We start from the raw sequence: 23,394 nt of genomic DNA, 5'->3' as shown, positions 1-23,394 counted from the left end.
CTCTTGTACAGAACTAACATTTCTAATCAAAATCGCTAAGAGGAAGATTTGGTATTGGAAGTATATGTCATCGACATAACAAGAACAAACGAGCGTTCAGCTCTTCGGTAACGGCCTCGCCAATGACGGATCTGGCTGGTCTCAGATTTCAGCCCCTCCCCCGCACCGTCCCTTCTTCACCTCACCGTTCTACAAACAAGACCCTCCGATTGCCTGCAACATCTCGAGAAAGAAGGGCCATTTTCAGTCGAGTGTTTTACGATAGCCAAAGAATTTGACGATAACTTTGCGATGGAGTCGTGGTGCCACACATCCCACGCGGGCCACTCCCGTCGTGAGCACACCGGTGGGTATCTCCCAATCGAAGATTACGGAATGATCGGAAACATGCACACCTGTGCTTTGGTTGGTATCGATGGAAGCATCGATTTTATGTGCTGGCAAGTTTCGCCGGACGCTAGATTCGAATGAATTTATGGGCTGACTTATGGCTCAGGCCCGACTTTGATTCGCCGTCCGTCTTTTGCCGCCTCTTAGACAAGGACAAAGGCGGCTATTTCAACATTTCGCCGCCGCCAGAGCTCGGATGCACCACTAAGCAGCAATATCTACCTTCGTCATGTCTTTTACAAACTCGCTATATCCACGAAGATGGTGTTGTGGATGTCATCGATTTCTTTCCTCGTCCCAAGAGCACCAAGGTTGTCTCTCGCAGTAGCAGCGACCAGGGTTTATTCCGCGAAGCGGCCAGCGTTCAGGCCGAGCTGAAGAAGTGGCTTGTCCGCCGAGTGGAGTGTGTTCGCGGGTTTCTAACCATTGGTATGTATTTTGTTTCTTTGCCCGCTGGTTACATGATTTGACGCGTCTGTAGATGTGGAAATTTTCCCCGCGTTTGACTACGGCCAAGGTGCTCATGTCACCACTCTTCACCAGCGCACGCAGCAACCAGCAGCTGAGGAGAGCAGGGTTGCTACATTTCACAGCAACGATGTCAAACTTCAGCTTGATGTGGTTGCCGAGAGTGTAAACGGAGCAAAGCGCCCCAACATTACCTTCACCAAGCAGAAACGGGCCGGAATGCTTGGCGAGGGTCTTGTTGCTCGTGTTGAAATTAGGGCAGGCGAAGCTCTTTCGTTTGTAGTCCGCAACGACATTGATGATCATGTCGACAAAACTATCACGACCGAAATCTTAGATATGCAACAGCATGACACTCAGGTTTTCTGGCAGGACTTTATTGCGCAGTCCAAGTATACTGGCCGGTGGGTGGAGGTGGTCTCTCGTAGTCTAATGATTCTCAAAATGCTTACTTTCGGTACGGAAATTGTTTGCAACTTTTTCTTCTCTCCGCTAACGGTGAATAGAACCGACTGGTGCAATTGTTGCTGCGCCTACATTCTCTGTCCCTGAGCACATTGGAGGTGCTAGGAACTGGGATTATCGCTACTGCTGGGTCCGTGACTCGAGCTTCACAATTTATATTCTTCTGCGCCTCGGTTTCAAGGCAGAAGCGGACGCTTATATGGGCTTCATTATGGAACGCCTCCAGAATCGAGCCCCTGGCGATGCGCTTCCCATTATGTTTACGATCCGCGGTGAGACCGACATTCCGGAGTCCACTCTGGACCATCTTGACGGATATCGAAGCAGTCAACCTGTTCGAATCGGCAACGGTGCTGCGTTCCATAAGCAGTTTGACATTTACGGCGAGCTGATGGATGGAATTTATCTCTACAATAAATATGGAAAACCAGTCCCTTGGGATCTCTGGGTCGCGGTACGAGAACTGCTAGACTATGTCTTGACCATCAAGGATGAGCCCGATAATTCCATCTGGGAAGTGCGCAACCAGCGACAGCATTTCACATATTCCAAAGTCATGCTCTGGGTCGCTTTCGACCGTGGCTTGCGTCTTGCTGAGAAACGTTGTTTTCCGTGCCCCAACCGCGCCAAGTGGATGGAAGCAAGAGACAGTCTCTACGAGGAAATTATGGACAAGGGCTACAACAAGAAGCTGCAATGCTTCGTCCAGAGTTACGAGAACAACACAATGCTTGACTCTTCGATCCTTATCGCACCGCTCGTTTTCTTCATTTCGCCATGCGATCCACGGTTTACCAAGACTCTTGACAAAATTCTACTCCCACCTGAGCAGGGTGGTCTCACCAGTACCGGCCTTGTGTATCGCTACGACACTGAACTATCCGATGATGGCGTTGGAGGCCGTGAAGGTGCCTTTAGCATGTGCACGTTTTGGCTCGTCGAGGCCATGACACGAGCTAGTGTCTACGAACCCAAATATCGTGGCCTTGCACTGAACTTGTTCCAGAATATGCTGAGCTTTTCGAATCACTTGTCCATGTTTTCGGAAGAGATTGCTCGCAGCGGAGAGCAGCTTGGTAATACACCGCAGGCATTTAGCCACCTTGCCCTCATCAGCGCGGCCTTTAATCTTGACAGGGCAGCGGCAGGTTGGAAGCAGTAACAAGGCAGCGCTGTCTGTATTATACGTAACATCTAGCTTAAAAGTAAGAATTCAAGATCCAAGTTGCATGGTGCAGTTGCCAGTGGATTAAATGTAGCTGAAGTATAGCTACAATGTATTTGTATATTTACTATTATCTGTCCTCTCACGGCTTATGGCTACAACGACAGGCCACCTCATTCTATACTCCAAAACCTCGAATACAGAATTCCACAGTCAACGGGAGCACAACTGCGTTTTGTAATAAACTCGATGAGAAAAAAAATTGACTATAGATTGCTGATAGGCGCAACGAAAGCCAAACCTCCTTGTCGCGAAGGCTTAGAGGGGGCAACAGAACGACGAATTTTCGATTGGCAATTTAGAGCCGCATACTTTGAAAGTAAGCATCAAATCCCTAAACCTGACTTCCACCGAACATGCAGATCTCAGCACAGGGACAACCCTCCCACGGGGTGCCTGCCAGCTCTGTACAGCAGGGCTCTCTGAACCAATCAGGACAGACCTTCACCACAGTCAGCGCTTTGTACTTCTGTCTGCCTGTGTCGGGCGTCTCTACAGGCCGGAAGAGCATAAAAAAAGGGTTCAAGATCAACGTGCAGATTGTTGGAGAAACACAGGGGCACGCACCTTTCCCGAGCGAGAGGTCGACCGGGGTTCCGGAGAGCGACTGTCAGCTGGAGCAGCAACAGCTAATCCAGTGAGAATGGCAACTAGAGCAGTGGACGTAAAGGATTTCACTTCGAATGGTGGGTTGGATGATGAAGGTAGGCAAAGTATGCTGTGAGACAGCACTATTTATACCCCCGCCGAGAGTCCAGTAGTGAAACATTGTCGCAAGAATCGCGAGCCCTACTTTCGGTGAATTTCCAGTAGCCTGAAGCCAGAAACCCACGGTCAGATAGGATGCGGTACCGAATATGTCTTTTGCCGATGGCCTGCTTTGGACATATAACGCGCGGCTGCGTTCAGTTATAGCCCGGATCAGCAGAGCGGTCAGCTTTGCGAGGCATCACCAGCACAATCCAGCTATTTTCAGCTTAGTAGTTGTGCCTCAAAAATTTGACGTACTGCCGGCTGGTTTCCCGAAGCAGAGAGGCTGCCGTATACGTACATTCGTAAGGCTTCAGCTGACTCTGCATCGACTCGTTTGGTGACGCCAGTCGTATTGCCACAAACTGACATTCTCTCGGTTTATAGGCATGCCGTAGGACGGCGGGGTTTAATCGTAGCTCGGTTGACCACCCGTAAAAAGACATATTCATGCTTTTCACGGCGAGCCTTGAACATTGTTCGATTTATTTTCAAGTCTCAATCTAACGGTAGCTCGGGCTCATTTTCAGACTGCTAGGTAATCTAAGCGGTAGTGGGATACATCGAATGCCCCCGCCAGCGACCACCTATGCATGCGAGCTTGGTGGTTCTGTAAATGCAGGTCGCTTACTACAGCTTCTGGAATGCAACCTTGAAAACTGGTTAGATTGGTGTATAATACGGCAGCTCGGAAAGAGACTCACAATGTCAGATGACTGGACGTACTCGTCGAAACTCTCAATCTCGTCCTGGAGATCCTGAGTGGAGACCTTGTCATCCTCGACGACCACATTGAGCTGTAATTTTTTGATGCCATAGCCGACAGTGAGCAGCTTGGAGGTTCCCCAAACCAAGCCGTCTCTGTCAATGCCACGAACGGCAGCTTCCAGCGCCGCCATGTCTGTCTCATCATCTTGCCTGTGTCAGTTTTACCAGAGTACAAAGAACTTTAAAAGACATACCCCATGGCTTGACATCAAGAATAACTACCGATTTGGCGATAGTCTTTGGCTTAGATGCCTTTCGCGCCTTGTAGTCTGCTAGACGTTGCTCGCGAATATGCTCAGCCTCGACGTCTTCTTCGTCATCGCTGCCAAACAGATCGACGTCTCCGTCATCACCAGTCACTGACTCGGGGAAAGTGCTTCTTTCAAGATCTGGTCCGTAATCTTTGTACGATTTATTTGCATCTTCTGCCAGGCCAAAAAGCTCACTCTGATAGGAAGCGATGTGCTTGTACCATCGAGCTGCGTGGGGGTATCGAGCGGTATCAGGGGCAGATTCTATAGCATTGAAACAGACAGTGTCGGCCTGAGAAGGGGAATATCTGTCGATTCAGGTTAGCATGTGGTGTAATAGACATAGTAAGCCAGACTATCAATCCACCATGAGCGCCTGCGAGACGCCGTGATGGGTTTGATATGGACAAACTAACGATTCAACGTAGGATCTAGTAGCTAGCCAACTGTCAAGAGCTACAATCACGTTAGATTATTGTACAAATGCCAGCCACCATCTACAGGGACGGCAGAGCTTACCTTTAAGACCAGCTTCTTCGTTGAGGTTAGAGAATCCCATCTTGCCGAGTTCCGAAGCGTGGCTCCTCGAGTGTCTGATGTCAAATTCGAAACAAAATAAGAATGTGTAGAGAGAATAGTGAATATATAATTGCGAAAATGGCCATTGCCCTGGAGGGCCTCCAAGTCGCATGTGGAACCAGGCAGCCTCGTAGGCACTGCCATAGGTAAGCCCATGAGTCACAGCGACACTGTCGGGATGCGAATATCGCTAATCCAGACGAACGTTCTTTAGGAAAACTAATTACATAAGTGGCTTAACAAGATGCCTGACAAGATGATGCTGGAGTAATAATGCGGCATGTACTAGACGGGTTGTCGATGGTATAGGTGGCTCGCCATTAGATCCTGTTATCGCGACCTGTGGCCTGCTGACTTTAAAATCCATCCCTACAGTATTTTTGCGTAAATATTACTTTCCAAAAAGTTTGAACGTTGGTGGTTTTATTGATCATCCGACAACCTTCGTGGAGGATGGACGGAGATGGCTCCATCGGCGCAAGCTGGTGACCCATACCCCACGTCTGTGGATGACCAGTGCGGCCATTGATTGCACCACTCACAGTACATGGAAGAAGAGCGCCAGCATTTAATTCATCGCTCATTAATAATCGAAATCTTACAATTTGGTTCGACGCATCGCCTGACTCGGTAATTGCTATGGCTTCAGCGGCGGCCCCCAGCACCAAGACATACAGTATTGCCTCCATCCCTGCGGACGGGATCGGCCCGGAGGTGGTAGACGCCGGCATCGCCGTGCTCCGAGCACTGGCACGAGCCCTCGGCACTTTCAGAATCGAGTTTCAAAACTATGACTGGAGCTCCGATAGATATAAAAAGACGGGCCAGTATATGCCGGACGATGCGCTGGACCAGCTGCGAAAGCACGATGCCATCTTATTTGGCGCAGTTGGGGCTCCCGGTAGGCTGCACTTGTGGCTCTCCTTTCTACGAAATTGAAAACCCGTCTGATATGGCGCAGGGAGGAGAAACACATCAAATATACTAATGATGCTCTGCAGATGTCCCGGATCACATTTCTTTATGGGGTTTGCGTCTGGCCATTTGCCAGCCTCTGCAACAGTACGCAAACGTCAGACCGACACGTATCCTACCTGGCACAGAGTCTCCTCTGCGTCGGTGCGGGCCGGGCGATTTGGATTGGATCATTGTGCGCGAAAACAGCGAAGGGGAATATGCTGGTCAAGGCGGACGCTCTCACGTCGGGCAAGACTGGGAGACAGCGACCGAAGTGTCAATCTTTACACGCCACGGCATTTCGCGGATCATGCGCTTCGCGTTTGAAGTCGCCCGGAAGCGTCCAAGGAAGCTTCTGACTGTTGTTTCGAAGAGCAACGCGCAGAGGAACGGGATGGTGCTGTGGGATGAGGTTGCAACGGCAGTCGGCAAGGAATTTCCTGATGTTACGGTGGACAAGATGCTAGTGGACGCCATGACTGTGCGAATGGTGGAAAAGCCACAGTCTCTGGATACAATTGTGGCCACAAATCTTGTAAGTGCACTCTCACCAGCGAGTGACCATCGAGTCTGACCTTGTGTAGCACGCCGACATCTTGTCGGATCTGGCTGCGGCGCTGGCGGGGTCCATAGGCATTGCGTCGACCAGCAACTTGGATCCTACACGTCAGAACCCCTCCATGTTTGAGCCCATTCACGGCTCCGCATTTGACATTACGGGCAAGGGCATTGCCAATCCTGTAGCGACGTTTTGGACGGCGGCCGAGATGCTGGCCTGGCTGGGCGAGCAAGAGGCCGCCGATCAGCTAATGCGGGCGGTCGAAACGGTGTGCAAGAAGGGAGTCAGGACATGCGATCTTGGGGGCACGGCGACGACGAAACAGGTCACCGAGGCTGTTATTCAGGAGATTGAAGTGGGTGTCCAAGGTTGATGTATTGTGGACTACGGATATCGACGCTTGTAATACTTGGATGAGACTTTCGGGGAATATCTCTCAATGTAAAGAGGAAAACATATCTGTCATTTTCACATGGTTGATTCAACGCGTCGCATGTGAATGGTCTCTGTTGCAGGCAGGTGGTACCGTACGGCTTATAATACTTAGCAGCTTATATGTGCCGGCAGTATACCTGGCAATATATGTGCGACACGGACTGGAAATGGCAGGCAGCTTTGTGACGATTGAGTGCGCCAATGGCCTCCAAGACTGTTTGTTGTGGTAATTTTATTTTTTGAAAGCAAAATGAGTCATATGTGTGCATAAATGTCAATTCAGTATCTCAGTATATATTATATATCTTATGTCTACGATGACAGCTCTCCAGGCAGAAGAAGATGCTTGGCGGCGGCTCAGTTCCGCCCTTCCGGTTCCGCTGCGCAGACCATGCCCGCCGCCCGCTGGCTCCGCCGCCTGTCCGCTGCTGCCGGTGCCTGGCGGTTCCTTCCCCTCCCTGGTCTGTTCCTTGCTGCACGACCTGCACTACAGCCGCAAGGCCCCCCCAACAAAAATATCGTCACCGACTTATCCCATGACATATGTCCGTGTCATCTTTTTCGCCACGTCTGTGAATCCATCCCCCCCTTGATCATAGCGGCAGACGAAAAACACAAAAAGTCGTCGCTGCACTTATTGTTTTTTCTCTCTCGCATTATCGTCTTGCTTTTCTTTTCTTTTCTTTTTTTTCAAATGATCTTCACTTGTCTCTCGTCAGACTGACCTCGTCTCCGGCTTGCATTGCTGCCTCACCAGTGCCCCGCCAATCCGCTTGTGACCACGCTTGGTGCCCAACGCACGCCGACCCGTGATACAAAGACGTTATATCTCGCTGCAATTTCCTTCTCTTCCATCTCTCTTACGAATTTAGCGAACGTCTCTTCTTTGCATTGCCGACATCTTTTCCCGACCCCTTTTGCTCCTCGTAGACTTCGCCTGCGCGACATTCATTCTCTGCACCACACGCTCGCCCTTCTCCCCGCCCGTGGCTGACAAGGAATACTACTCACTTTCTGCCACTTGTGATCACGGCCGGAGCTACTTTGATGCTCGGGACCCTTTGCATTCTTTAAAATCGAAACTTGTGAATCCAAAAGACAAAGAAAAAACATGGAGGTAGCTCGCCACTGTGTGCTCCTCCAACCATCCGTGACTAACAACCAGTACTTAGACCATGACGCCTGCCCAGGCTCACATGCAGAGCAACATGCAAGTCCCCGACGAACTTCTTGCCCTTTTCTCGCGTAACCTCACTTTCAATCCCGAGCTTCAAGCTGCTGTGGCAAATGAACAAGCTCAGCAGCAGCAGCAGCAGCAGCAGCAGCAAGAGGCTGCTCCGACCCCATCTCAACCCGTCTACTCGGCCTCGCAGCACTATACGCACTCGTACCACGTCTCCAAGCCTCGCAGCCAAGATGTCGAGTCTGAAGCGCATCAGGCCTTCCAAAGGCCTTCCTCAGTCCCTCTCGAAAACGATGCTTCTCAATCGGAAGTTCTGCTTCGGAGCCATGGCATCGAGCCCTCTCTTCTAACACCATCTCAGCTTCAGCTCTTCAAGACGGCCGAAGACAGTCAGAAGCTTCGGCTGCTAGAACTCTGGAGCATCTGCCCCCCCAACGGGGCCCAGAATATTCCCGCGCTCGCCTGGAGCAGCACCTCCCTCGAGCAAGAGGAGCACCTTGCCCGTGTTCGTTACACCCGCGAACAGCAGATGAATGCTGCCATGGAGGAGCCTCCCATGGAGCAGATTGCCAGTGGACAGTGGACACAACCCGCGGAGCCCGAGCCCTACATGACTTCTGGCTATGAGGAGCTCATGCGCCGAGAAAACGAGCGCAAAGCCAACACGCAGGTTGCTAATGGATACTGCCACTTTGGCGGCGCCGCTACGTACAACCAGGCCCTAGACCCAATTTATCTCGGCCCTGATTTCATTCGCGAGCAGCAGCAGATGGCAATGGCATCTCAATATGGCGCATTTGAGCAGTTCCGCGGCGCTGACACAATGGATGTCATCATGTAATGCAGCAGCACTGTTCGTTCGTTCGCACTTTTCCTTCTTCTTTTCACGACTACATGACGGCCGGATGGCCTGGCTTAGCAACGACAAGAAACCAAAGCCTCAGATACCCAGATAGAAGCACTTACTTTGGCAATGGAGGACGACCATAGCAGCAGGGAAAGACGAGCCTGCCGGGACCCTTAATGTTTTGACTTCCTGAAGGACAATATTGATCTGTCACCCCGAGAAGATACCCTTCCCTTGCTCCTTTACTGTTGTCTTGCTTTGTCTGCATGTTGCTTTTCTTGCACCAGTGATTTCAGTTCTAGGGGCTAACTTGCTTACAGAAGTGTAGTTTACCCTGCAGTTAGAGGTACGTCTTAATACAACTCCTAGCGTCCCATAATCTTATGTTTGGCATTGGACTGTAAAACTTCTTTCATTGAGCACATCGTAATCATGATTGAATTTCAAGCGCTAGTGTATAATCTATATAAAGCCCGAGAAATGTCATTGAATCCACTAGATACCCGTCTTCTCCAACTTTTTGGCAAGCTCATCCACGTTCTTGTCCTCCAGTTGTACTGTCGGCTCTTCTTGTGCTTCCTCGGCCTCTTTGATGAGCTTGTCGGCACGCTCCTCGGGCGTCACATCGTCCTCGTCCTCATCCTCGTCCTCGTCCTCCTCATCGCTATCGATACCCTCAAGCTCGTCGAGCTCGTCGACACCCCATTCATCCTCGACAACCACGTCACCTCCGACAGCCTCCTTGCGCGCCTCAAGAAGCTCTTGCAACGCCGCGATGCTATCATCCTCTTCCTCGAACTTGTTACCGTTGAGCTCGATGCGCTTCAGAGCGGGCAAGCTCTTGGCGGCCTTGGCGAAACCTTCGACACCGGCGGGAGTCATATCGTTGAACTGCAGGCGCAGCGTCTCCAACTTGGCATTCTTGCCCTGGGCGAGCGCCCCAGCAAGCAGTACACTGCCCTTGCCTCCGAGGAGGCAGTCACCGACGGCGAGCTCGCGCAGCGACGCCCAGCTGGGGGCCACAGCGGCCAGGGCCTTGGAGCCGCGGAGCGTGAATGTGTTGTCCTGAAGATCGAGAACCTGCAGGTCCGTGGTATGCTTGAGGCCCTCGCTAATAAGATGGCTGATTCCTTCCTGGCGAATGCCGTTCTGCACCATCTTGATGACCTTGATCTTGTTGTGTAGGCTGTACGTCTTGGCCCAGGCCGTCATGCTGCCGTTCTCGAGGCGGTTGCGGCCGCAGATGACGGTCTCAAGGTCGGGCACTGTCTGGCCAGCCTTGCGGGCAGCCTCCTTTTTGGCATGCAGCTCCGAGAGGGCATCGGCAATCAGGATGCCGGCGTGCGGGCCGAGGCCGTTGTTGTTGAGGTAGAGGTGCTGCAGCGGCACGTGGGCGGCGAGGAAGGCGACGAGGGGCGCTTGCGTGTTGAGACCGAAGGCGTTGTCGTTGACGTTGATTGTGTGGAGGTTCGGCAGGTTGAGGATCGAGGTGAGGAGGTGCGAGAGCGCGTCGGGGATCTCGGAGAGGAGGCGGGCGGTGAAGATGTCGGCCAGATTGGCGACCTAGGCTGTTAGATTTCCGTAGCGTTGCGGATCTTGGTGTCCTCATACCTTGAGGTTCTTCTTGGTAGCGAGGACCTCACCGAGGACTTTGCAGGCCTCGATGCCCAAGCTGTTGCCTAGCAGATGCACCTCTTCGACATCGTTGGCACGGAGGTCCGCGATGTGAGGCTCGACGTCCGCGGCGGTGGTGAGCTTCAAGCCCTTGCCCTCAAGGGAGAAAATTCTTGTTGAGCCGACCATTTTGGAGAAGAAAAGAAATCCTATAGCCAAACTGTACGAGCTGCACCCAAAGAGAGAAAAATACAGAAGCTGCGGAAATACAACCCAAACCTTTCGTACCTCGTAGTCGGGTTTTGGCGGGGGAGGGGCAGAAGACTGCAAAAGACTTTACTGCCTGGCGATTTGTATGGCATCAGCCACATGTGCTGAACGAACCACCCATCGCCAGGGCAGCGCGAAATGACGGCGGGGCGCATACTGTGGCTGGTGAAGCTGCTTCGCCGGGCTTGCCATTTCGGCCTAGGCGGTCAGGCAGCCGGAGAGCCATACCTCGCTGGTGGTAGCCTGGTAGCCTGTGGTAGGTAGTAATACTGTGGTCAGTGGCCACTCATTTACCTGCACAGCTCTATCCGCAAGTGGAGCAGCTTTTGGTGCGAGAGTTCCCGACACGTGACCTGAGCCAATCAGCGTCGGCCCATTTCGGAAACGCTGGATTTTCTCGAGGCTCATGATCTCTCCTGCTGAGCCCTTTCGACGTTCCCGACCCCCGAGACCGAATCCCCTTCCACACCTCGACTCTGATCGCGGTTCCTCCTGCGGCTACGATCCAACTTGCCAACCATGCTGGCGAGATCCTGCTTCCGCGCCCCGCGCGCCCTCAATGGGCTGCGCAATGGCGCCGTCAACGTCACCAAGGTACGGATTATCTCGACATCCACCCAAACAGCTGGGCTTCAGCTTCACCATTGCCGAGGAACCAACAACACCTCGCCGGGACATCGAGCCCATCTCTTCGAGCCGATACATGGTCAATTGTATTGCAATTGAGTGCTGACGTGTTTTCTTTTTTTTCTCAGCGTGCTGCTTCCACCAGCTCCGGTGCTGGCGACGCTTCCGCCAGCCGTCTCAACGTGTCCGCCATTGCCTCGACCACCATCGCCGTCGGCTCCATTGCCTGGTACTATCACCTCTACGGACCTGTGGCTCACGCCATGACTCCTGCTGAGGAAGGGTACGTATTTCACACGACTGGATAATCTCTGCGCGCCAAATTACGCCTCGGCTATGCTGTGCGGCATAAACTTCCAGGCCGAATTATTATCGATACCAGATCTTGCGGCTGACATTGACGATAGTCTTCACCCTACCAAGTACCCTTGGGTCCACGAGCAGTGGTTCAAGACTTTTGACCACCAAGCGTAAGCTGTCCTACGATGTACGCACCCGCTGACCGTGCTGACCCGCCCCAGTCTTCGCCGTGGTTTCCAGGTCTACCAGGAAGTCTGCGCCAGCTGCCACTCCCTGAGCCGTGTGCCTTACCGCGCCCTTGTCGGCACCGTCCTCACCGTCGACGAGGCCAAGGCTCTCGCCGAAGAGAACGAGTACCCCGGCGAACCTAACGAGCAGGGCGAAATCGAGATGCGCCCCGGTAAGCTTGCCGACTATATTCCTTCGCCGTACAAGAACGAAGAGGCTGCCCGTTTTGCCAACAACGGTGCCCTGCCTCCCGATCTGAGCCTGATTATCAAGGGTCGCCACGGCGGCTGCAACTACATCTTTTCGCTTCTTACTGGTTATCCTGACGAGCCCCCTGCTGGCGCCACCGTCGCTCCCGGCATGAACTTCAACCCCTACTTCCCCGGTACCGGCATTGCCATGGCCCGTGTCCTCTACGACGGCCTCGTCGAGTATGAGGACGAGACCCCCGCCTCCACCTCGCAGATGGCCAAGGATGTTGTCGAATTCCTCAACTGGGCCGCCGAGCCTGAGATGGACGACCGCAAGAAGATGGGTATGAAGGTTCTAGCTGTCACCGCCTCCCTGTGGGCCATCAGTGTCTGGGTCAAGCGCTACAAGTGGGCTTGGCTGAAGTCGAGAAAGCTCGCCTACGATCCCCCTGCCCCGAGCAAGGTTCGCCGATAAAAGAGTCGCGCTATATTTTTGAGCGTCGTTTGTATTACTAGTCGCCCCGGCAGAGCATGCATTTCTGGGTGGAGGCGGGTAGAAAATAAGTTGGGGAGTACAGTGATGGGAAATCCAGGAGCTGAGGCTTAGAGTGTAAATCAGATGAAACCCATTTTCAATATTCACTTTGTCGTTTTTACTTGGCGTGGCGCGAGTCGACCAACAGTGGCTGAACTCTTGTCACTATCCAGCGCTGCTATGCATCAGTGGCTGAAATCTTGTCGCTTTTCAGCGTTGATAAGCACCAGTGGCTTTGAGAAGTTGAGCTTCGCGGCAGAAACAGCATCTTACTCAGTAAGTGTCCAAGAACGACGCATCATCCTTCCTTGCAAAGTTGGACATTGATCGCAAATGTAAGCATCCCGACGCCGTTCAACATATGGTCCCCCGGAATGTTCGCCAAGACGCTCTCAAACTTGAGGAGTAAGATCAACTTTGCAGAGCACAGCAAAAAAAAAAGCCCTGCAAGTCGCGAGCCGGCCGGGTTGGAGAGCAGATTTCTGAACCTGCCAGTTGACGTGAGCCTATTATTCTTTAGGATCCTTCATCATAGCGATCGCCTCATCCCATCTCTTACACGCAGAGATTGTTTCATGTAGTTCGCCAACTAGTCCCGGTTGGCCTCTATGAGGCGGAAAGCAACGAAGAGATACCTCAGATATCTCTATCGTGTTGCACGGAATTTTGCCGGCCAATGGGTCTGCGGGTAAAGCCTCACGCTGCATGATGTGAGCGTCTACCACACGTCGCGCGAGACGAAACGGACCCCGTGCAATATCATACAGCACTGGCCTCGCTACAGCCAGCTCATTTATCACAGCGGAACCTTTACGCTGGGACAACGCTACCTGCAGCTCGCCGTCGCGTTCAGCCGCCTGGAGCCACCCTTCGAGAAGTATATCTCATCATGGTTCACTTTACAGAAGGAATAGCACCTCTGCTTGCTCAACGTGCTGGCTCAGACTTTTTGCTATGCTTGGCTGCCACCACGGCCGATGGAAGGCTGAGGTTTGCCGGCTTCGTAGCCGGAAGACTGCAGTACTTTGCGGGTTGCGGCAGGAAAACGCGGCCCGGCCGGAGTGCAATTTTGTGGCTGCCTTGACTCTTCTAGACTTTTGTCGTGCCAATCCTTGTAGTACAACTGATAAATGAGTGTGCAAGGGGATCCGTGTCATCAATTACACGAATATGGTCTATACATCTGTCACCTCTGATGCTGCAAATTGTTTACTAAAATTTAGGATATGTTTCAGTCCAGCGTAGCAGGGCGCGTGCAGGTGAGCAAGCCATGACTTAAGAGTAGGAGGTTTTTTCTCTGGTGACATCTACATGTGGTAACATTAGGGGATGCATTTTGAGACAGTGATGGACGCACCGTGGTCCGAACCGTTCAGTTCAGATGATGTCAGCACGAAGGAGTGCGAGATGCGTCTCAAGGTCGGCGAGCAACAACTCTTGGCGAAATATTCGAGGAATCAGAAGTCCAGGTACTGCTTCATGCAAACTAGTGGCATGACGGGTTGTCTGTATCCCATTAGCACCAGCCTCAGCCTCCAGGTGGACGCTGGCTGTCAATTCTACAAGCTGCGCATGCCGATCCCGGTCGCGGGCTTGCGGGAGCTGTCGCTATGGGTTATGTCGTTGGACTCTACAATGATATCCTCCGGTATGAATCGGGTAGGCTGTTGTTTGAACTGCCTCATCGACAGCAAGTGCGTTGCCCAGATAACAAGAGCCCCCAGATCCGCGCCTAGTCCAGCTTTGGGGGCGAGGGCAACAATTGGAAGGCCTTTTCAATCGTCTTGCGGCCTGGTGCGCCTCACTATTTGCATTCTTCCACCTCACAGATTACGGGAAGCGAGCTGCTGTAGCATGATCTCCTTATATGAAGCCTGCAAAGCCTCTCTATTCGTAGCTGCTCTGAATCCGTTGGGAGGCAAAATAGTCACGTAGTTGCTGACAGTCTGCCATCTCCGAGCAAAATAAGGATTAGACGATAGAGCAGTAGAAGCTGCTTGAAATGGTGTGAGATCAGTAGTGATAAGGATTGAGCAGTAAAGGTCGGAGTTCTGCCGAGGAATGTGGAAGGTCGACAGTGCGCAAGTCGCCATGTGTACTGTGCGCTGCTGTTGATAGCGTTATGACAACCTGGGGAAAGTGGCGAACTCCGGCTCCACGGTGTCAACCGACGACCTGCAGTATCTCGGCATAATTATTCACCAGATCTCGGACTGCTCGAAGCAAACCGGATCCAGTCTGCCGAATATGCACGATCCTACCTAAAACGAGACGCAAAGCTCATTCAAGAGGGCAGAGCGACCCTCTCTGCCTCCATTCTTCCCATCGGAGGTTGCCGACACCCAACTGTAGCAGCACAACAAGGCTCTATCAACGCCTGAGGTTACCTTTTTGTCATGCTGCGTTCATCTCTCCTCTCTTTCTAAAAGCAATCATGGATTCTCAAGCAATCGAATACAATGAATCCATCCAGCAGCTGAGGGATGCTCAGTTTCCAATGCTCAAGGGTACGGCGCCAACGCTGTTGGCAACAGATCTGACAACCGCTTACAGTAACTAGATTCAATATATCTTGACCATGCTGGAGCAACAGTGCCATCGAAAGTATTGATGGACGAGTTTGCATCAGAATTAACATCAGTGCTATACGGCAATCCGCATTCCGGCTCGCTTCCGTCACAGCTCTCCACAGATCAAATTGACAATGTACGACTACGTCTGCTAGAGTTCTTCAAAGCGGATCCGGATGAGTATGACCTTGTTTTCGTAGCCAACGCAACAGCGGGCGTCAAGTTGGTTCTGGACGGCCTGCGCAATGTTACGGGCGGTTTTAACCATGCCTACCATCTGGCATGTCACACAAGCGTTATTGGCGTCCGTGAGGAGGCAAAGCACAGCATATGTGTAGATGATGCACAAGTTGAGGGCTGGATACAGGGTGAAATCCCGTTTCAAGATGATCCCTTATCAACTACGCTATTTTCTTACACGGCGCAATCACATATGGATGGGCGGCGCTATCCTATATCGTGGGCTAGACATTTTCAGGCCCAGCATCAGATATATACGCTCTTGGATGCAGCGTCTCTTGGAGCGACGTCTCAGCTCAACATGTCGCACCCCGATTTCGCAGCCGACTTCGTCATTTTGAGTTTATACAAGATATTTGGGTTTCCGGACTTGGGCGTTTTGCTTGTCCGCAAGTCAGCAGAGCGTTTATTCGACCAGCGAAAATACTTTGGGGGTGGTACTGTTGACATGGTTGTGGCTGGAAGAGAACAATGGCATGCGCGAAAGACTGGTTTTCTGCACGAGCGTCTTGAAGACGGGACACTGCCATTTCATAACATCATCGCGGCCGGGATAGCACTAAAGACCTTTACATCATTGTTTGGATCAATGGACCAAGTTTCACGGCATACAACATACTTGACACGCCATTTATATGCAGGACTCGGAAAACTGCAGCACGGAAATGGACATGCAGTCTGCACTTTATACACACCAAATCCAGCATTGGAATCCACTGGACCAGTCGTCTCGTTCAACATCAGAAATAGCCTGGGCGCTTGGGTAACGCTGGCTGAGTTTGAAAAACTTGCCATCGTTAACAAGGTTCATATTCGAACAGGAGGGCTTTGCAGCCCCGGAGGCATCGCAGCAGCACTTGATCTGCAGCCCTGGGAGATGAGAAAGAATTTCTCGGCAGGGTTCCGCTGTGGATTGGATAGTGATATTATGAACGGGAAACCCGTAGGCGTTATCCGAGCCAGCTTTGGAGCCATGAGTACCAAAGCTGATGTCGATGGCTTCTTGGGGTTCATTCAGGAGTTCTTTGTCGAGGCCACTGCTCCTCAACTACCAGACGAGTTACCGATACCAGAAAATTTGGTCGGCAAGCCTTCGCTTCGTGTCAAAGCCATCACCGTCTATCCGATTAAGAGTTGTGGGGGCTTTACAGTGCCAACAGGAATGGATTGGTCCATACGCCCCGAGGGACTTGCATGGGATAGAGAGTGGTGTTTATTGCACAAAGGTTCCGGGCAGGCGTTGAGTCAGAAAAGATATCCGCGAATGGCCCTGTTAAGACCAATTCTGGATTTTGACGCCGGACTCTTGCGCATACACTGTCAAGGCAGCCCGAGATCAGTTTCTATACCGTTGTCAGCAGATCCTTCATATCTCGAGATAAACGTTCGCCAGACTAAGACGAGGGTGTGTGGCGAAGAAATTGCGGCGCAAATGTACAAATCTGAGGAGCTGAACGATTTCTTTTCGCAAGTCCTCGGTGTGCCTTGTGTTCTCGCTAGATTCCCGCCTGGCGGTCGGGGTCTTGGGAGCCGCTTAAACAAGGCAAAGATGCAGAAACACCAGCAAGCAGACAGAGCTCTGCGTTTGCTGCCCGGATCATTACCTGACGATGTGCCATCGCCACCAGATTCTGACTCTGAGCAGATCAAGACCGATACCAAGATTTTGCTGTCCAACGAAAGCCCAATTCTCATGATCCACTCAGCCAGCCTTGACGCACTGAATGATGCCATCGCAGAGCACGGCGGCGCGCCCGCTACGACTGCTTCATTCAGAGCCAACATCGTGTTGGAAGGACCACGAAAAGATGATGAGTGGGACGAACGACCAGCATATTCCGAGGATTCGTGGCGGAAGGTCCGCATTGGTTGCCAAACCTTTACACTACTGGGCGCATGCAGACGCTGCCAGATGGTGTGTGTCGACCAGGAGACAGGAGAACGAAAGCAAGAACCGTTGGCTACATTGTCTAAGACGAGGCGTTTTAACGGCAAAATTTATTTTGGAGCACACATGAAACACGATGAGGTGGGCAGCCCGTCGGAAGAAAATCAGCACCCTACAATCCGCGTTGGAGAGCGGGTCGTGGTTGATGGATAGCTTGTATTTTGTATATTATATTCATACTGGTGGCAATAGTGCGATGCTTGATTTCTGCGAATGCATAGGGGGGGTATGTACAATGGGTGTTGCGGCCACCGATCGTCGAAATGCATGAGAACAATGGCTGGAAATTTAATATCTGTGAATGTTAGTGATGAACGCAGCGTTCCAGCATGGCCTACTTACGAGAAAGCTTCTTTGTGAAGGTACACCTCAGCAGCACCGGGACGGCCTCGAAGAATGCGAAGTTGTGCCTCTGCTGCGGCAGCTCCAACATCATACACCATGCTTGCTGGGCCGCAAACTGCCACGCCAACAGTTACGCCGGCTTTTGATACATGTCGATTGACTGCGGCCTTGGTGTCCGGCCGTCCATGCGAGAAGCAAACGCCAAACAATGACGCAATAGTGCTTGAGCCATCTGCTTGTTGCACGTTCTTGACTGCCACCTTCTTCTCCTCATCTCCAGAGGATGAGCTCAGCTCTGGGCTGTCCACGGTGACGTGTTCGTGCGTCTCGCAAAACGATACAGTCACGCCCGGCAGCTCTGTCTGACCCTGTACACACTGGCGCTCAGCCAGGCGCTGCAGCTCCTCCAGGTACCAGATGCGCATCTCAGGGTCGCGTGTCGCCAGTACGACTTCCAGATGGCGCTCGCCCTCGAGAGTTTCGCCCGCTCGCAGCCACGATTCAATCAGCGCCAAGGTGAAGCCGCAGCCCGAGCCGCCCGCCACGAGCAGCGTGCGGTCGAAGCCCTTGTGCCACCGCGATGGCATGCCTCCGTACGGGCCTTCGAGTAGTACCGAGACATTCTTGTTCGGCTGCGTCTGCGCCGCTGCGGCGAGTCGCCCAGTGAGACCGCCACGTGGCTGCACGTAAAACAGCATCTCGCCGCCCAACTTTGCCCGGTCGGGCACGGAGCAGATGGTGAGCGGATGCGCTGTCAGGGCGTGCGCACCGTAGGTGATGAAGCGCAGAAACACGTGCTGGCCCGGTCTCCAGTCTGATTTCGCCGCGACGGCGATGCGAAGAGAGTGCGGTGTCTCGCAGCGAATCTGGGCCTTGTGTCGGACGCCGTACTCAAAGTACGTCTTGGCAAACGCAAACAGCAAGCAAGCGCCGTAGAGCGACACGGCAGCGATGAAGTAGTCCCATGATGTCAAGCGGAAGCCGCAGTGGATGAAAAAGAAGATGACGAAGACCATGGCAAAGAAGAAGTGAGTCGCCTTGAAGAATTCGTAAAACTTGTTTCTAGTTGTTGTCAGCAGTTTGTGTGGGGATGACGCAACGAGTTGCAAACCTACCGGATCCATGAAATGGACATGAACGTGAGCCATGCCTGCGCGACGAGAGCAATCACTCCTGTGATCCAAACACCGCCTTTGACGAACGTCTGGTGCAATTGGTGCGTGACGTCTCTATGATATATTATGAAGGGAAAGGTGTGGATGAGGGCCAGCACAAACATGGCCCAGCTCACCCAGTTGTGCCAGACGTTGAGCTTCTCGTGTGGGATCCCGGTCACGGCCGTGATCATGTTTGCCTTGGCGCTCAGCAGCAGGATGAAGGGCATGCAGGCGAGAGCCATCCAGCCGGTGCGGGTGGCCACGGGCGGCGAGCTGCCGTACTTGGCGTCGGTCGGCCAGTAGTAGGGTTGAGGGCCCAGCGTCATGGCCGCGAAGAAAATGACACCCACGCCGAGGAGCAGATACGCGCCGAGAGACTGCGAGTTTCGGTTGCCGAAGCGCCACGTCTTGTAAGCGCAAAATCGGAGGCCGGCGACGGCGCGGCGCCACAGCGGCCGGCGGGTTACGCTCGCCGGAGCGTAGGCGCTGGCAAAGTGGCCGACGGCGAAGACGGCAATCGCGGCGAGGAAGAAGTATACGGTGGGAAGGGCGAAGACATGGTCGGCCTCGTACCTAGACTGTGTGAGCAAAAGAGGGTTTGCAAGGGGGTTGGTTTACACAAATGCGACACGGCGCATCGGGGCCAGAACGCACCAGAATACCCAATATCTCGTCTTATAGGCGCATCGCTCGGGTGTCAGTGTACAATTTCCTGGATCGCGAGAGCTGTGAAGCAGAATGGGACGCTGAAGCAGTGGCATATACCACGCCTTGGGCGCATCGTGGTCCATATGCATTGTCACAAGTCTGGGGAGTTGTATACAATGTAACAACAGGAAATTGCAACAACGTCAAGGCTCTGAAAATCGGAATCTGTGAAATACAAACCGAAAAAAAAAATACAAAATACAAAGACAAAGAACGGGCAATGTCTCATCCTATATATCTACGCCGCATGCGACCGTTCCAGAAGCGGCCCGCGCATCACAAACTAGCGCCAAGCACTAAGTGAGCAAGTTTTCCTCGAGCCCCCTCGACGAGCCCCATGCCGGCGCCCTGCCCAGTCGTTTTCGTTGTTATGGGTGGACGAATAGCGACGGCTCGCAACGCAATTTTTAACTGGGTCGGCGAGTAGTTATTAGATTTGAGCACGTTTCGACTGGCTGAGGATCGACGACGGCGACCAAAGACAGAAAGCATAAGCTGGAGGAAAGCGCAAACTCAGCCAAAGAGAGAGCAGCAGCCGAGGGAGGGCTGGAGACGTTACCGAAGGGTGCGCAAAAAACACACGGGCCAAGGGCGGCGGCGGCGGGCCTCAATGTGGGAATATCCTCGGAAACAGAACGACTACCGAATAACTGGCCTGGGAGTGTCATGATCGATCAGGCGTGGGCGAAGGACGGCAAGGAGTGGGGGAGGGCAAAGCGGCAATGATCATCTGGGCAGCACGATGCTACTGTTCCTGGCAGAAACGTTTCTTCCATCGCTAGGAGAGAATGGAAAATCAGCCAAGTACAGATTACACCAGCTAAGTTAGATTGACGCACCCGTACTGAGTAATACAGGACCAGGACCAGCAGCCCAGCTTCCCCATCGGGGAATGGGGTGATTGTCTCAGTGCGGCCATCCAGGTTGCATGGAAACATGCTCATCCATTAACAAAAGTTACTAGCACGGGCGCAATAAGTACAGGGTATGCAACGTTAAAAATAATCTATGCGATTACTACAGGCCGGCGCACCAAGATAAATTGACTGTCACACCGGCGGACTCCCAGTCAGGCTGGCGCTGCGCGGTACTTTTGCAAAGGTTCAGAATCTGGGGTACAGGATGCGACCGTGTCCTAATCATCGGTACGGTAGCGATTCGTTTGCTTTGTTTTGTTTTAACAAATGATGTTATTTTCGCCTGTACCGCTATTCACATCACTAACGAAATGTAAGGCCAGTATATTTCCAGTACTCGAACGTCTGTGCAATTTGTTCGCAGTATACATGTACATGTGTACATATATACATATACACACATCCACACGGCTGTCCATCTTACTCGTCCTATTTCTTAAGCTCGGCAAAGCCCATCTCGAGGTTGTGGCCATCCCACACAGTGTAGTACTGCTTGAGCAGAGGAGCACCGATCAAGAAGAAACCTTGGTAGTCAAGCGTGCTAAAGACAGTCTGGCAGATACCGGGTTTGCCCTCGTAGGGGCCTAGGTTAAAGGCCTCCTTGGGCATGGTCGCATTGAATGTCTCGGCGCCAGACCCAAGCGTAAAGGTAATGTCGACAGCAAGGGAATCGATAATGTCGCATTCAACACCCCAGGCCTCCTGGTTGAGCTGCTTGATCTTGGGAGAGACGGTCTTGTAAAATTCAGTGACGACATCGCTGGGGCCCGCAAAGTAGGCCGTTCCGGAGTCGAAGATGGTTTGCCTGTTGGCGGCGATCTCGAGCGGCTTCCCGTTGATAGCCATGGAAGGCTGGGGGACAGTGAAGTGGTCAATCTGGGAGAGCTTCACTTTGTGAATGTCACCCGTGTACCGTTCAGGGTTGCTGCCGCCCAGGGTCATCTCAGCGCCGTCTTCCTGGTGAGCGGGATAGTACAGGGAGAACTCGGGGCCCTCGAGCTGGCCGCTGTTGTACAGGGCCCAGTACCACGGGCTACCGCTGGGGAGGCCGGTGTCGCCCTCAATGGAGATGCCCATGACGCCGTCAAAGGGAACGTCAGCCATAAAATCGGGGTATTCGTTGCAGAGGAGGAACTGCTGCTGGTCGACAGCGTGACCGGCAATGCCGACTTTGTCCGTTACAATGAAACCACTGGAGCCCTCGCCCCGGTGTTCCAATGGAATCGAGTCTACGCCCGTGTCGTAGCCGAAAGCCTGCGGCTTGTTCGGTTGCTGATCAAACGTGCTCGACTTGGTAGAATCGAAAAGACGCGAGTTGCCAGCATTGGTGCAGTTCTTGTTAGCGATGAACATGTCGGAAGATCCCGTGTCAAAAATGACGTTGCTTTCTGGTCAGTTTCGATGCTTTGGAACTTTGTAAAAGAGCGCGCAACTTACAACTTCTGAGGCGGAGTTCCAACTTCAATCTCAGTGTACCACTGGTACGGTTAGCCGTGCCGAGCTGCTAGCGAGTCTCAGGTTTGAGCATACCTGGAGGTCAGCAGTGTGCTTGATCCAGTCCTTGACAGGGACGGTGATGGTGCCCTTTCCGTTAACCTTGGGCCTGGTGGACTGCTTGATCATGGCGGCAACCTTCTTATCAAGCGGCTTGAGCGGCAGCGTGATGGCCGACTGGACATGATCGGCCAGCGACAGCAGCGAAAGAGCAGCGAAAGAGCTTGGAAACTTCATTTTCGGAGATGAATTATTCAATGTCTTGATTTTTGTTTTTTTCCCATCTAATTTTCTGGGTGGAAAGTGCTGCCTTTTATACAATCGATCTCGTGTTGACGAGCCGACAACCGAGTGTGTCGAGAACCAACTGCCTGATACAGCATAGATCTGCCGCTAACGAGGTTCGAAGCACTTCCATGGCGTAGCATCGCTGGCAGGACTTGGAAGTTGCCTCGCCGGCCTTTCTTCGCGACTGCCTGATTGGTGCCGCTGGTTGGCCGGGCTCGGGAATCTTGTCAGCAAATCTCTCGCCGCCCGCTCATGGAACCTGCCGCTTTGGCTGCCACCGAGCCGGCTATTGTCACTTCATCATACATAAAGGCCGCGGTAACACCCGTCGGCATAAAACTTGGCGGGGCTGATTCTTGCGCTGCGGCGTGTCAGTGGCCGTGGTACCGCCGTTCTTTTTTTTAACGACGACTTCAATTATACGGGCTATACAGCACACAATAAGCTATCATGATAGGTCACCTTGGCAGCTCCGCATGGAGCAATGTAGCATCTTTTGTGAATAGAATGTATTATCACAACCTTAAGCCATCTTATGCGCACTTATAGAGCTACTGTCAAGCTTAAACATTAGCGATAGGTTCCTTTGTAGCGTGGCCGCAGGCTTACGCTTTGAGAGATTCATCACCCGCGGGGCAACTTGGAGAGCGGGCTGTCCTTGGCTCCGCAGCTTGCGCAGGAAAAGGAAAAGATGCAGTTGGCTCCCTCCTCCGGCACGTTGAGGATGGAGCAGACGTGGCAGAGCCAGCCTTCCTCGCGAAACGCCTTTCGCCGGCAATGGGCCAGCACCCGGCCACGTGCCGCGCGGTCGCCCGTGCAGTACGAGTACACTCTCCGATGGCGAACTCTCGGGCGCTTACAGCGCGCAGCCCCGAACATGAGCGGGCAGGCGGCTGCATCTTCCGGGGACCATTCGGTATACCCGTTCTTATGACCGCAGAGGTGGACGTATTCTGTAAGAACGCACATGTTTTTGCTGGCGATGAGGAATTGCCCATGGCCGTTTGGGAAAAATTGCCAAGATAACGACATGTTTTTATACTTGGCCCTTCAGTTCTCCTGGTGACACCTTTGACTGCCATGTC

General features: G+C 52.7%; 9 protein-coding genes across 9 annotated transcripts; 4 read left to right on the top strand and 5 right to left on the bottom strand.

Moving 5' to 3' along the window:
• Positions 1–291: 291 nt before the first annotated feature.
• On the top strand, positions 292–2,485 carry V2A60_000861 (Six-hairpin glycosidase-like protein; the record flags this gene model as incomplete). The annotated part of the gene is made up of 4 exons (XM_083252227.1): positions 292–350; positions 497–819; positions 872–1,315; positions 1,365–2,485. 4 exons carry the CDS (start codon positions 292–294, stop codon positions 2,483–2,485), a joined length of 1,947 nt encoding a protein of 648 aa, XP_083108353.1.
• A 1,443-nt stretch (positions 2,486–3,928) lies between these two features.
• Positions 3,929–4,876, bottom strand: V2A60_000860 (elongation factor 1-beta/beta'; the record flags this gene model as incomplete). The annotated part of the gene is made up of 5 exons (XM_083252226.1): positions 3,929–3,949; positions 4,003–4,211; positions 4,261–4,625; positions 4,734–4,773; positions 4,837–4,876. The coding sequence occupies 5 exons, from the start codon at positions 4,874–4,876 to the stop codon at positions 3,929–3,931; spliced, it is 675 nt and encodes a 224-aa protein (XP_083108352.1).
• Positions 4,877–5,535: 659 nt separating this feature from the next.
• On the top strand, positions 5,536–8,871 carry V2A60_000859 (uncharacterized protein; the record flags this gene model as incomplete). The annotated part of the gene is made up of 4 exons (XM_083252225.1): positions 5,536–5,797; positions 5,898–6,388; positions 6,438–6,767; positions 8,020–8,871. 4 exons carry the CDS (start codon positions 5,536–5,538, stop codon positions 8,869–8,871), a joined length of 1,935 nt encoding a protein of 644 aa, XP_083108351.1.
• Positions 8,872–9,372: 501 nt separating this feature from the next.
• V2A60_000858 (GTPase-activating protein RNA1) lies at positions 9,373–10,680 on the bottom strand (the record flags this gene model as incomplete). Its single annotated transcript, XM_083252224.1, has 2 exons — positions 9,373–10,440; positions 10,489–10,680. 2 exons carry the CDS (start codon positions 10,678–10,680, stop codon positions 9,373–9,375), a joined length of 1,260 nt encoding a protein of 419 aa, XP_083108350.1.
• Positions 10,681–11,280: 600 nt separating this feature from the next.
• V2A60_000857 (ubiquinol--cytochrome-c reductase catalytic subunit CYT1) lies at positions 11,281–12,582 on the top strand (the record flags this gene model as incomplete). The annotated part of the gene is made up of 4 exons (XM_083252223.1): positions 11,281–11,355; positions 11,517–11,671; positions 11,796–11,858; positions 11,910–12,582. 4 exons carry the CDS (start codon positions 11,281–11,283, stop codon positions 12,580–12,582), a joined length of 966 nt encoding a protein of 321 aa, XP_083108349.1.
• Positions 12,583–15,076: 2,494 nt separating this feature from the next.
• On the top strand, positions 15,077–17,553 carry V2A60_000856 (pyridoxal phosphate-dependent transferase; the record flags this gene model as incomplete). The annotated part of the gene is made up of 2 exons (XM_083252222.1): positions 15,077–15,149; positions 15,203–17,553. The coding sequence occupies 2 exons, from the start codon at positions 15,077–15,079 to the stop codon at positions 17,551–17,553; spliced, it is 2,424 nt and encodes an 807-aa protein (XP_083108348.1).
• Positions 17,554–17,688: 135 nt separating this feature from the next.
• Positions 17,689–19,699, bottom strand: V2A60_000855 (ferric reductase like transmembrane component-domain-containing protein; the record flags this gene model as incomplete). Its single annotated transcript, XM_083252221.1, has 4 exons — positions 17,689–17,695; positions 17,743–18,807; positions 18,861–19,475; positions 19,557–19,699. 4 exons carry the CDS (start codon positions 19,697–19,699, stop codon positions 17,689–17,691), a joined length of 1,830 nt encoding a protein of 609 aa, XP_083108347.1.
• Positions 19,700–20,956: 1,257 nt separating this feature from the next.
• Positions 20,957–22,258, bottom strand: V2A60_000854 (pepsin-like aspartic protease; the record flags this gene model as incomplete). Its single annotated transcript, XM_083252220.1, has 3 exons — positions 20,957–21,911; positions 21,965–22,005; positions 22,058–22,258. 3 exons carry the CDS (start codon positions 22,256–22,258, stop codon positions 20,957–20,959), a joined length of 1,197 nt encoding a protein of 398 aa, XP_083108346.1.
• Positions 22,259–22,933: 675 nt separating this feature from the next.
• V2A60_000853 (uncharacterized protein) lies at positions 22,934–23,341 on the bottom strand (the record flags this gene model as incomplete). The annotated part of the gene is made up of 1 exon (XM_083252219.1): positions 22,934–23,341. One exon carries the CDS (start codon positions 23,339–23,341, stop codon positions 22,934–22,936), a length of 408 nt encoding a protein of 135 aa, XP_083108345.1.
• Positions 23,342–23,394: the final 53 nt, after the last annotated feature.

The sequence above is a fragment of the Cordyceps javanica genome, chromosome 1 (assembly GCF_051103115.1).
Source record: "Cordyceps javanica chromosome 1, complete sequence".
Classification (NCBI taxonomy): Eukaryota; Fungi; Ascomycota; class Sordariomycetes; order Hypocreales; family Cordycipitaceae; genus Cordyceps; species Cordyceps javanica.
This window is presented reverse-complemented; position numbering and strand designations above follow the sequence as displayed.